The sequence below is a fragment of the Trachypithecus francoisi genome, unplaced genomic scaffold (assembly GCF_009764315.1).
Source record: "Trachypithecus francoisi isolate TF-2019V2 unplaced genomic scaffold, Tfra_2.0 Lachesis_group20, whole genome shotgun sequence".
NCBI classification, from domain to species: Eukaryota; Metazoa; Chordata; class Mammalia; order Primates; family Cercopithecidae; genus Trachypithecus; species Trachypithecus francoisi.
This window is the reverse complement of record NW_022681466.1, coordinates 7,107,432-7,119,192: the sequence shown is the minus strand read 5'-3', so window position 1 is coordinate 7,119,192 and position 11,761 is coordinate 7,107,432. Positions and strand designations below refer to the sequence as shown.

At 55.8% G+C, this 11,761-nt stretch overlaps 1 protein-coding gene across 1 annotated transcript; it reads left to right on the top strand.

Annotated features, from left to right (window-relative positions):
* Positions 1-3,025: 3,025 nt before the first annotated feature.
* Positions 3,026-11,711, top strand: GALK1 (galactokinase 1). The gene is made up of 8 exons (XM_033182216.1): positions 3,026-3,766; positions 4,653-4,842; positions 5,298-5,417; positions 5,588-5,723; positions 5,851-6,032; positions 11,048-11,198; positions 11,276-11,438; positions 11,521-11,711. Exons 1-8 carry the CDS (start codon positions 3,512-3,514, stop codon positions 11,590-11,592), a joined length of 1,269 nt encoding a protein of 422 aa, XP_033038107.1. The 5' UTR covers positions 3,026-3,511; the 3' UTR covers positions 11,593-11,711.
* The last annotated feature ends 50 nt before the right edge of the window (positions 11,712-11,761 follow it).

The window sequence follows — 11,761 nt, the reverse complement described above, 5'->3', positions numbered from 1 at the left end:
CGCTCACCTCTGCCCTGATAGAATGGGCCCTTGTAGGGAGGTATGGTTTGTGAGTTTCATTCCATTTCAACCAGCCCAAAGGCCACTCATGGTATTTGTTTGTTGTTGGCAGTGCCAAAAAATGCTTTACTGAAGTGTGCTCAAAAGGAGAAGGTCATCCGATGAAATCTGGAATTGCTTGGGCTGGAGTGCAGTGGCGTGATCTCGGCTCACTGCACCTTGGACATCTGGGCACAGGTGATCCTCCTGCCTCAGCCTCCCAAGTAGCTGGGACCACAGGCACACACCACCAAGCCTGACTAATTTTTGATTTTTTTTTTTTTTTGAGATGGAGTCTCACTCTGTTGCCCAGGCTGGAATGCAGTGGTGTGATCTTGGCTCACTGCAACCTCCGCCCCCTGGGTTCAAGCGATTCTCCCACCTCAGCCTTCTGAGTAGCTGGGATTACAGGCTTGTACCACCACACTGGGCTAATTTTTCTATTTTTAGTAAAGATGGGGTTTCACCATGTTGGCCGGGCTGGTCTTGAACTCCTGACCTCAAGTGATCCACCCACCTCGGCCTCCCAAAGTACTGGGATTACAGGCATGAGCCACGGTGCCCAGATAATTTTTCATTTTTTTGTAGAGATGAAGTCTCACTATGTTGCCCAGGCTGGTCTTGAACTCCTGGGCTCAAATGATTTGCCCACCTCAGCCTCCCAGTGTTGGGCTTACAGGCGTGAGCCACCACAGCTGGGCCCCATTGTTTTCTTTTCTTTTTTTTTTTTTTGAGACGGAGTCTTGCTCTTTCGCCCGGGCTGGAGTGCAGTGGCTGGATCTCAGCTCACTGCAAGCTCCGCCTCCCGGGTTCACGCCATTCTCCTGCCTCAGCCTCCGGAGTAGCTGGGACTACAGGCGCCCGCCACCTCGCCCGGCTAGTTTTTTGTATTTTTAGTAGAGACGGGGTTTCACCGTGTTAGCCAGGATGGTCTCGATCTCCTGACCTCGTGATCCGCCCGTCTCGGCCTCCCAAAGTGCTGGGATTACAGGCTTGAGCCACCGCGCCCGGCCCTTCACTTTCTTGATGGTGTTCTTGTTAGGCCTCTGAGCCCAAGCTAAACCATCATATCCCCTGTGACGTGAACATCTACATCCAGATGGCCTGAAGCAACTGAATATCCACAAAAGAAGTGAAAATAGCCTTAACTGATGACATTCCACCATTGTGATGTTTCTGCCCCACCCTAACTGATCAATGTACTTTGTAATCTCCCCCACCCTTAAGAAGGTTCTTTGTAATTCTCCCTACCCTTGAGAATGCACTTTGTGAGATCCACCCACTGCCCGCAAAACATTGCTCCTAACTCCACTGCCTATCCCAAAACCTGTAAGAACTAATGATAATCCCACTGCCCTTTGCTGACTCTCTTTTCGGACTCAGCCCACCTGCACCCAGGTGAAATAAACAGCCTTATTGTTCACACAAAGCCTGTTTGGTGGTCTCTTCACAGGGACGTGCGTGAAGTTCTTTGTTGCAGAAAAGTATTTCACTTTGATGAAGTACAATTTATTTTTCTGTTGTCACTTGTGCTTTTGACGTCATATCTAAAAAACCATTGCCTGGCCGGCCGCGGTGGCTCATGCCTGTATCCCAGCACTTTGGGAGGCCAAGGCAGGGAAATCACTTGAGTCAGGAGTTCAAGAGCAGCCTGGCCAACATGGTGAAACCCTGCCTTTACAAAAATTATCCAGGCACGGTGGCGGGTGCCTGTAATCCCAGTTACTGGGGAAGCTGAGGCAGGAGAATTGCTTGAACCTGGGAGGTGGAGGTGCAGTGAACCAAGATGGCTCACTGCACTCCAGCCCGGGCAACAGAGCAAGATTCTGTCTCAAATAAATAAATATGTAAATAAATAAAAATAAAAAAACATGACTGGGAACAGTGGCTCACGCCTATAATTCCAGCACTTTGGGAGGCCGATGTGGGCGGATCACCTGAGGTAAGGAGTTTGAGACCAGCCTGGCTAACATGGTGAACCCCAGTCTCTACTAAAAATACAAAAAATTAGCCGGGTTTGGTGGCACGTGCCTGTAATCCCAGCTGCATGGGAGGCTGAGGCAGGAGAATTGCTTGAACCTGGGAGGCAGAGGTTGCAGTAAGCTGAGATCGCGCCATTGCACTCTAGCTTGGGCAGCAAGAGCGAAACTCCGTCTCAAAAACAAAAAACAAACAAAAACATTGCCTAACCAATGTCACAAAGCTGTACCCCTATGTTTTCTTCTAAAAGTTTTCAGAATTGCCCTTGAAATGCAGTTTCCCACTCTTTGGGCACACCCCTGAGCAGGCCCCAAGCTACATCCCTGGCCATAACTCCCCACACAACTCCCACCCTAACCCCAAGCAAGCTGCTTACATTTCAGTCTTTCAGTTTCAAGGTTCCATGTAGAGTGGGCAGCTGTGGACAGGCATCAAGGTAGCAGTTGAGGTCGGCCTGCAGGTTTAGGATGCAGGCTAGCAAGAGAAGAGTGCTTGACTCTGGGAACAAGGCGACGCCTCTGAGACAAGGGCTTCTGGGTGAAGAAGTGCCTGCTGGGGCCAAGAGCACAACCTACCTGGACAGGTGTGGCAGGTCCTTAAGGGAGGGGCTGGGTCCACTGCTGGCCACTGCCACCCTAGTCCAGTTCTCCACTGCTAGGAGCTGTTGTGTGTTACCTAGAAAAGGAGCTTATAAAATGGACTCTCTGGTCACCACCAAACTTGTCTGTTTTTTTTGTTGTTGTTGTTAGACGGAGTTTCGCTCTTGTTGCCCAGGCCAGAGTGCAGTGGAGTGATCTCAGCTCACAGAAACCTCTGCCTCCCAGGTTCAAGCGATTCTCCTGCCTCAGCCTCCCGAGTAGCTGGGACTACAGGCATGAGCCACCATGCCCAGCTAATTTTGTATTTTTTAGTAGAGACGGAGTTTCTCCCTGTTGGTCAGGCTGGTCTTGGACTCCCGACCTCAGGTGATCCGCCCGCCTCGGCCTCCCAAAATGCCGGGATTACAGGCGTGAGCCACTGCGCCCGGCCCAAACTTGTCTATCTTATTCTCTACTTATAGTGAGGTGTCAGGTCACCCTCTTGGAAACCGGTGACCAGAGGCCGATGACCTCTCACAGCTGCTGGCCCTGGGGACCTAGGCGATCCCTTTGGGAATCCCAGGTCAACCGGGTGCCAGCTCCATTGCTCTGGCTGTGTGGGTGGTTGTGGGTGGTGAGGCACATAGAAAGTCACCAATGCCAGGGAAGGGCAGCTCAGAAATCCCGGTCATGCCAAGTGCCACTCAGGGCTATTCTCACTCTAGTGAGTGCCCATTGGTTTTTCCCCAAGTCCAAAGAGAAGGACACCATCGGGGGCGCTGTATCCCACCCGGCGCCATGAGCCCCTGCCACCCACCACCCAGCAGCTGGATTCCAACGGGAGTTGCGGGTGGGGGCGGAACCGGCTGCGGTCTGGGGGCGGGGCGTCCGGGCGCGGGGCGGGGCTGGCGGGAATGTGCGCACCCTCGCCCGTGGCCCCGCCCGAGCATCCCGCGCCGACGGGGCTGCGCCGGAGCTGCTGTTCAGCGCTGCAGGCGCGCGTCATGGCTGCTTTGAGACAGCCCCAGGTCGCGGAGCTGCTGGCCGAGGCCCGGCGAGCCTTCCGGGAGGAGTTCGGGGCCGAGCCCGAGCTGGCCGTGTCCGCGCCGGGCCGTGTCAACCTCATCGGGGAACACACGGACTACAACCAGGGCCTGGTGCTGCCTATGGTGAGGGGCTGGGCGGCGAGCCCCCAGCCCGCCGCCGCCTGTCCCGGCCGCCGAGGAGGGCGGGCCTCGGGGGCGCTGGGGGCGAGTTCTTCCCGCGGGAGATGTGGGGCGGGCAGCTGCGCCTGGAGCAACGGCGCACGGAACAGTCCCCGGGACGGGCTGTTCCCCACGTTGGAAGGGAGGAAGCGAGGAAGTGGCCGGGAGAGGGTGCGCGGCCGCCTCTTCGCTCAAGCCCGCCCTCTGTGGGCTGCGGCTCCTCGCCTTCAACCTGGGAGCATGTTCCCCTTAAACTGAGGCCCTGTGTGTCACGCAGAAGGGGACACTCCACGCCTCTGGCCACCGTGGGGCCCCAACCGCAGACTTGGGCGAACGTAGCCTTCTGGCCCAGCCCGTTCAATTCACAGTGGAGGAAACTGAGGCCCAGAGAGGCCCAGTGAACTGCTGGAGGTCAGAGCAGGTTCTTGGCGGGGCTGCGACTTGGAAATGAGGAGGACTCCCAGCTTTCAGTGTGGGGCGCTTTCTGCCCCATCTGTAGCTTGGGGAGTGCACAGGTACAGGGTGTCCAGGGCCACCCCAAAATGTAAAGGCTTTGGAGCTCCGGTGATCTGTTTTCCCTTTGGGCTAGCTCTCCCCCTTGCCCCACAGCTCAGGGCAGAGTCCAGGTCTGTGCTCCAGCAGCAGCCGCCCCGCCCCTGAAGACCCGGGGGGCAGGGCTCAAGCCCCCAAGGCCAGTTGGCCCTCAGGATCTTCCCTGCAAAGCTGAACCTGGAAGTTCAGAACCTGATGACTGCGGAGGCATCAGAACCTCGGCTGGAGGCAGTGTCATTGGCGGGGCTTCCTCCATCAGCCGGCGGAAGCCTCACCCACTGCTTGTCTGTCCTGCCAGGCCCTGGAGCTCGTGACGGTGGTGGTGGGCAGCCCCCGAAAGGACGGGCTGGTGTCTCTCCTCACCACCTCTGAGGGTGCCGATGAGCCCCAGCGGCTGCAGTTTCCACTGCCCACAGCCCAGCGCTCGCTGGAGCCTGGGACCCCTCGGTGGGCCAACTATGTGAAGGGAGTGATTCAGTACTACCCAGGTATGGGGCCCAGGCCTGAGCCAAGTCCTCACCGATACTAGGAGTGCCACCTCACAGCCACAGAGCCCATTCATTTGTCTGATACACTGGGGAAGACTCGCAGAGTGGAGCATCCTGTTGTACAGATGAGGAAACTGATGCCCCCAGAAGGTCGGGAACTTGCCCTGGGTTTCCCATGACCTGATTGGAGGAGCCAGGATTCAAACCCTAGCCTTTTTTCCTTTCAGAGCCCCAAACCAGGAGGACAATTAGAAGTGTCCCAGCAACCTCAGAGGGTGGGAAAATGGAGGGCAGTGGGTCCCTTAGACCAGCAGGTTGGTGGCTTCTGACAACTGAGACAGGCACCCTAGAAACAGCTGCTAGGCCGTTGCTGCCCTTCCCACCAGGACACATGCCCTTCCTGTGCCATCCTCCCAGGCAGCCCCTCTTACCATCACCTGTTCTTTCCCCTGCAGCTGCCCCCCTCCCTGGCTTCAGTGCAGTGGTGGTCAGCTCAGTGCCCCTGGGGGGTGGCCTGTCCAGCTCAGCATCCTTGGAAGTGGCCATGTACACCTTCCTCCAGCAGCTCTGTCCAGGTACCAGCTAGGCCCCAGCCCTGACCCAGCCCTCCTTCCCTGAAGTCTCCAGGTGCTCCCAGCTTCTACTATGCCTTGTGGAGGGGGTGGCAGGGAATCTCTCTGGAGTGCCATTGGAGCCACTGCTGCTCTCACCAGCCCTAGCCTCCCCACCTCACCCTGTACTGCAGACTCGGGCACAATAGCTGCCCGCGCCCAGGTGTGTCAGCAGGCTGAGCACAGCTTCGCAGGGACGCCCTGTGGCATCATGGACCAGTTCATCTCACTCATGGGACAGAAGGGCCACGCGCTGCTCATTGACTGCAGGTTGGGCTTGCTCCCCTCGTCCCCTCCCGCCCTGCACTCAGGTGCTCCTGAGTGGAGTGTGCCCACTGCCTGGCGCAGCAAGTACACGCTTGGCCTCGTCATCTCCCCCATTGTAACTCCACCCCAGGTCCTTGGAGACCAGCCTGGTGCCACTCTCAGACCCCAAGCTGGCCGTGCTCATCACCAACTCCAATGTCCGCCACTCCCTGGGCTCCAGTGAGTACCCTGTGCGGCGGCGCCAGTGTGAAGAAGTGGCCCAGGCGCTGGGCAAGGAAAGCCTCCGGGAGGTGCAGCTGGAAGAGCTAGAGGGTGAGAACTGCCGGGGTGCTCTGTCCTGGAGGCGGCTGTGCTCCCTGCTGGCACCTCAGTGTGGCCTTGGCCCTGCCTGGGATCCCGATCTCCAGGGCCTTCTGCCGTGCTCTCCCCAGTCCCTTCAAACACTGCAAACCCAGGATTCCAACCTCAGCAGGGCTGCTTGAAATCCTAAAATGGTCTTATCTAATCTGAAAAATCATATTTCTTTTTTTTTTTTTTTTTTTTTTTGAGACGGAGTCTCGCTCTGTCGCCCAGGCTGGAGTGCAGTGGCCGGATCTCAGCTCACTGCAAGCTCCGCCTCCCGGGTTCCCGCCATTCTCCTGCCTCAGCCTCCAAGTAGCTGGACTACAGGCGCCCGCCACCTCGCCGGCTAGTTTTTTTGTATTTTTTTAGTAGAGACAGGTTTCACCGTGTTAGCCAGGATGGTCTCGATCTCCTGACCTCGTGATCCGCCGTCTCAGCCTCCCAAAGTGCTGGGATTACAGGCTTGAGCCACCGCGCCCGGCCTTGAAAATCATATTTCTATTGTGGAAAATGTAGAAAAGTACAAAGTAGAAAATAACAAGCTATAAGGCCACTACCCAGAGACAGCCACTCTTGACATTTTCACATTTTTCCTTTCAGTATTTTTCCACATCTGTTTTCAAAGCTGAGTATATGTAATATATCATCACTTGCCCCCCACCCTGCCCCCTTTTTTTTTTTAAGAGGCAGGATCTCGTTCTGTTACTCAAGCTGGAGTGTAGTGCTGTGATCATAGCTTACTGCAAACTTGAACTCTTGGGCTCAAGGGATCCTCCCAGCTCAGCCTTCCAGTAGCTGAGATTACAGGTGTGCCACCATGCCCGGCTCATTTTTATTTTTGTAAAGACAGGGTCTTGGCCGGGCGCGGTGGCTCAAGCCTGTAATCCCAGCACTTTGGGAGGCCGAGACGGGTGGATCACAAGGTCAGGAGATCGAGACCATCCTGGCTAACACAGTGAAACCCCGTCTCTACTAAAAAATACAAAAAACTAGCCGGGCGAGGTGGCGGCGCCTGTAGTCCCAGCTACTCGGGAGGCTGAGGCAGGAGAATGGCGTAAACCCAGGAGGCGGAGCTTGCAGTGAGCTGAGATCCGGCCACTGCACTCCAGCTTGGGCAACAGACTGAGACTCCGTCTCAAAAAAAAAAAAAAAGACAGGGTCTTGCAATGTTGCCCGGGCTGATCTTGAACTCTGGCCTCAGGTGGTCCTCCTGCCTTGGCCTCCCAAAGTGTTGGGATTATAGGCATGAGCCACTGGGCCCAGCCCACTTGCCATGTTTTTGTTTTTGTTTTTGTTTTTGTTTTTGAGGCGGAGTCTCGCTCTGTCGCCCGGACTGGAGTGCAGTAGCCGGATCTCAGCTCACTGCAAGCTCCGCCTCCTGGGTTTACCCCATTCTCCTGCCTCAGCCTCCCGAGTAGCTGGGACTACAGGCACCCGCCACCTCGCCCGGCTAGTTTTTGTATTTTTAGTAGAGACGGGGTTTCACCGTGTTAGCCAGGATGGTCTCGATCTCCTGACCTCGTGATCCGCCGGTCTCGGCCTCCCAAAGTGCTGGGATTACAGGCTTGAGCGACCGCGCCTGGCCCATGTTTTTGTTTTGTTTTGTTTTTTGTTTTGGACACAGAGTTTCAGTCTTGTTACCCAGGCTGGAGTGCAGTGGTGCAGTTTCAGCTCACTGCAACCTCTGCCTCCCAGGTTCAAGCAATTCTCCTGCCTCAGCCTCCAGAGTAGCTGGGACTACAGGCACCACCACTACGCCTGGCAAATTTTTTGTATTTTTAGTAGATACTGGGGTTTCACCATATTGGCCAGGCTGGTCTCAAATGTCTGACCTCAGGTGATCCTCCTGCCTCAGCCTCCGAAAGTGCTGGGATTACAGGCGTGAGCCACCGCACCAGCCTTTTTTTTTTTTACTTAACGTAATCTCAGAACCCTATCTTATGCCACGAGAGGCCCATCTCAGTGTGGCGTTTTCTTTTTTTTTGTGAGAGAGAGAGAGTCTCGCTCTGTTGCCCAGGCTGGAGTGCAGTGGCACGATCTTGGCTCACTGCAACCTCCGCCTCCTGGGTTCAAATGATTCTCCTGCCTCAGCTTCCTAGGTAGCTGGGATTACTGGCACCCACCACCATGCCCAGCCAAGTTTTATATTTTTAGTAGAGATGGGGTTTCACATTGACCAGGCTGGTCTCGAACCCTGACCTCGTGATCTGCCTGCCTCAGCCTCTCAATGTGCTGGGATTACAGGTGTGAGCCACCGCGCCTGGCCTCAGTGTGTCTCTTTAAAGCTCCACAATATTTCAGCATTCAGGTGCCCTGTCATTTACTTAACTGTTTTCTGATACACCTCACACTGTGATGAACTGTTTAAATAATTTTTTATTTTTATTTTTATTTATTTATTTGAGATGGAGTCTCGCTCTGTCACCCAGGCTGGAGTGCAGTGGCACGATCTCACTCACTGCAACCTCTGCCTCCCAGGTTCAAGTGATTCTCCTGCCTCAGCCTCCTGAGTTGCTGATATTAGAGGCATGCGCCACCATGCCCGGCTAATTTTTGTAATTTTAGTAGAGACGAGGTTTCACCATGTTGGTCAGGCTGGTCTTGAACTCCTGACCTCGTGATCCGCCAGCCTCAGCCTCCCAAAGTGCTGGGATTATAGGCATGAGCCACTGCGCCTGGCCATCTTTTTTTATTTTTTAAAGAGATGGGTTCTGCTATGCTGCCCAGGCTGGACCTGAACTCTTGGGCTCAAGTCATCTCACCTAGTCTCCTGGGTAGCTGCGACCAAAGGCACCTGGTTTATCTGCATTCTCTTTTTTTTTATTTGAGACTGAGTCTTGCTCTGTAGCCCAGGCTGGAGCACAGTGGCGTAATCTCGGCTCACGGCAACCTCTGTCTTCAGGGTTCAAGCAATTCTCCTGCCTCAGCCTCTCGAGTAGCTGGGACTACAGGCACGTGCCACCAGAGCCAGCTAATTTTTTTTTTTTTTGTATTTTTAGTAGAGATGGGGTTTCACTATATTGGCCAGGCTGGTTTTGGACTCGTGACCTCAAGTGATCCGCCTGCCTCGGCCTTCCAAAGTGCTGGGATTACAGGCACAGGCGTGAGTCACCACGCCTGTCCTATCTGCATTCTCTTAATAGTTTCTTAGGAATGGATTCTTAGGAGTAGGGTTATAGAGTCAAGAGACACAGGCATTCTAGGCTGGGTGCGGTGGCTCACGTCTGTGCCTGTAGTCCCAGCACTTTAGGAGGCCAAGGCAGGCAGATTGATTGAGCTCAGCAATTTGAGACCAGCCTGGGCAACATGGCGAAACCCCATCTCTAAAAAAATACAAAAATTAACCGAGCGTGGTGGTGTGTGCCTGTAGTCCTAGCTACTAAGGAGGCTGGGGTGGGAGGATCGCTTGAGCCCAGGAGGTTGAGGCTGCAGTGAGCTGTGATTGCACCACTGCACTCTAGCCTGGGCCACAGAGTGAGACCCTGTCTCCAAAATAAAAAAGATACAAATATCCTTAAAGCTCCTGCTACCCATGGCCAGGAAGATAGTCTATTGGACAGTTTTAAGGTCATATCAATATTATCTCATTTAATTCCCCCCCAAACTCTATAAAGCACATTCTGTTAACCATAATTCTCATATTTTTGATGGGGGAATCTACAGTGAGAGGCAGTGCTGGGATCTGAACCCTATCTGGACAGATTAGCTCTAGGGCCCGTGCTCTTGACTGCCCGGCCATGCTGTCTACACTGAGTTGTTCCTTCCTGGCAGTGTAGGTGTGCCTATCTCAGGGACACTAGACAGCTCCGAGGGACCTCTGGGTCCTTTTCCTTTGTGAACTGTGTCACGTTCTCCAGAGCAGCGCTCAGCCCTGCCCTCCTTGCTCTGTGCAGATGACCTTGGCCAAGGTTTTCACACTGGAATAAGCTGGGCCCTCCTTCCCACCTTAGCCTCCCCTTGCCCCTCCTCCAGGTCTCCTGCCTGGGAGCAGCTTGCCCTGTCTCCTCCAGAGTCCTGCCCTAGAAGCCCCAATCCCTCTCCTTCCATCCCCTGCCTGGATGCCTGGCGCCTTCCCTCAGCCTCCAAGACATGCTCAGTTTTCTTCCCGCCTAAAACACCGCCCGTTGTCTCATTTCCATTCATTTCTTTCTTTGTTTTTTTTGAGAGGGACCCTCACTCTGTCACCCAGGCTGGAGTGCAGTGGCATGACCTCCACTCACTGCATCCTCCACCTCCTAGGTTCAAGCAATTCTCCTGCCTCAGCCTTCTGAGTAGCTGGGATTACAGGTGCCTGCCACGATGCCCGGCTAATTTTTGTATTTTTATTAGAGACGGGGTTTTGCCATGTTGGCCAGGCTGGTCTAGAGCTCCTGACCTCAGGCAGTCCGCCCGCCTCGGCCTCCCAAAGTGCTGGGATTACAGGCCTTGAGCCACCGCGCCTGCTCATTCATTTCTTAGTCCTTTGCATCTACTTGCCCGTCTATCCCATCATGCCACCTATAACAAGCTTCCCACTTAAACCTGCAGGTTTGGCTGGGCGCAGTACACTGAGTCAGTACCGGTACTGACCCAGGTACCCCTCCAGCCTCAGCTCCAGCCAGATGGGATGGCCTGCTGGTCCCTGGCTGCTCCTGCCCCCTCTTCTGGAGTCCCAGCCCTCGAGGCTCCATGTGGCTCCGCAGAATTTCTTCTCCTCCTGCTGTGGGGGCCCCTTGAGGGCAGCACTCACCTTGGGAAGTGTGAAGTGTTTCAACCCTCACTGCTCCCTGGAGGACCAAGGTGTCCCATTTTACAGTTGGGGGCGGAGGCACTGTGATAAAGGGGCTCTTCAGACCCATGTCTGAGAGAGCCAGGCTGCCCCGTCCCCGTGGCCTCCCACCCTTCACTGTCCAGCCAGGGCCACTGCCATCACTGCCTGCTGGCCTTCACAGCCGTCGCGGTCCCAGGCAGTGAGAAGCGGCTGCTGACTCCTTTTTCCTCCCCAGCTGCCCGGGAACTGGTGAGCAAAGAGGGCTTCCGGCGGGCCTGGCACGTGGTGGGGGAGATTCAGCGCACGGCCCAGGCAGCGGCTGCCCTGAGACGCGGTGACTACAGAGCCTTTGGCCGCCTCATGGTGGAGAGCCACCGCTCACTCAGGTGAGGCCCTCTGGGCGCCCCGCTCCTGCCAGGCACAGGCTGGCCCCGGACCCACCCCTTCGATATCCTCTCTGCAGAGACGACTATGAGGTGAGCTGCCCGGAGCTGGACCAGCTGGTGGAGGCCGCACTTGCTGTGCCTGGGGTTTATGGCAGCCGCATGACGGGCGGTGGCTTCGGTGGCTGCACGGTGACACTGCTGGAGGCCTCTGCTGCTCCCCACGCCATGCAGCACATCCAGGTGGGCGGGCACCAGGGCCTGGGCAGGCAGGAGCGGCGGCTTCCCGGGGCCCTGCCACTCACCCCCAGCCCGCCTCTCACAGGAGCACTATGGCGGGACTGCCACCTTCTACCTCTCTCAAGCGGCCGATGGAGCCAAGGTGCTGCGCTTGTGAGGAGGCTCCAGGACAGCACACGGCGAGGGTGCAGGGCCTGCAGGCCAGTCCCATGGCTCTGTGCCTGGTGCCACCTTCCGTATCTGGGTGCTCAATAAACTTGTGCCTCCAACGTGGTACCTGCCTGCCTCTAGAGGTGGGTGTATGCTTGGGTGTCAGAGAATGGGGG

Coding starts and splice junctions, on each gene's coding strand:
- GALK1 (XM_033182216.1), top strand. CDS start 3,512: ATGTGCGCACCCTCGCCCGTGGCCCCGCCCGAGCATCCCGCGCCGACG. Junction 5,418..5,587: donor CCTCCAGCAGCTCTGTCCAG/GTACCAGCTAGG, acceptor CCTGTACTGCAG/ACTCGGGCACAATAGCTGCC. Junction 6,033..11,047: donor GCAGCTGGAAGAGCTAGAGG/GTGAGAACTGCC, acceptor TTTCCTCCCCAG/CTGCCCGGGAACTGGTGAGC.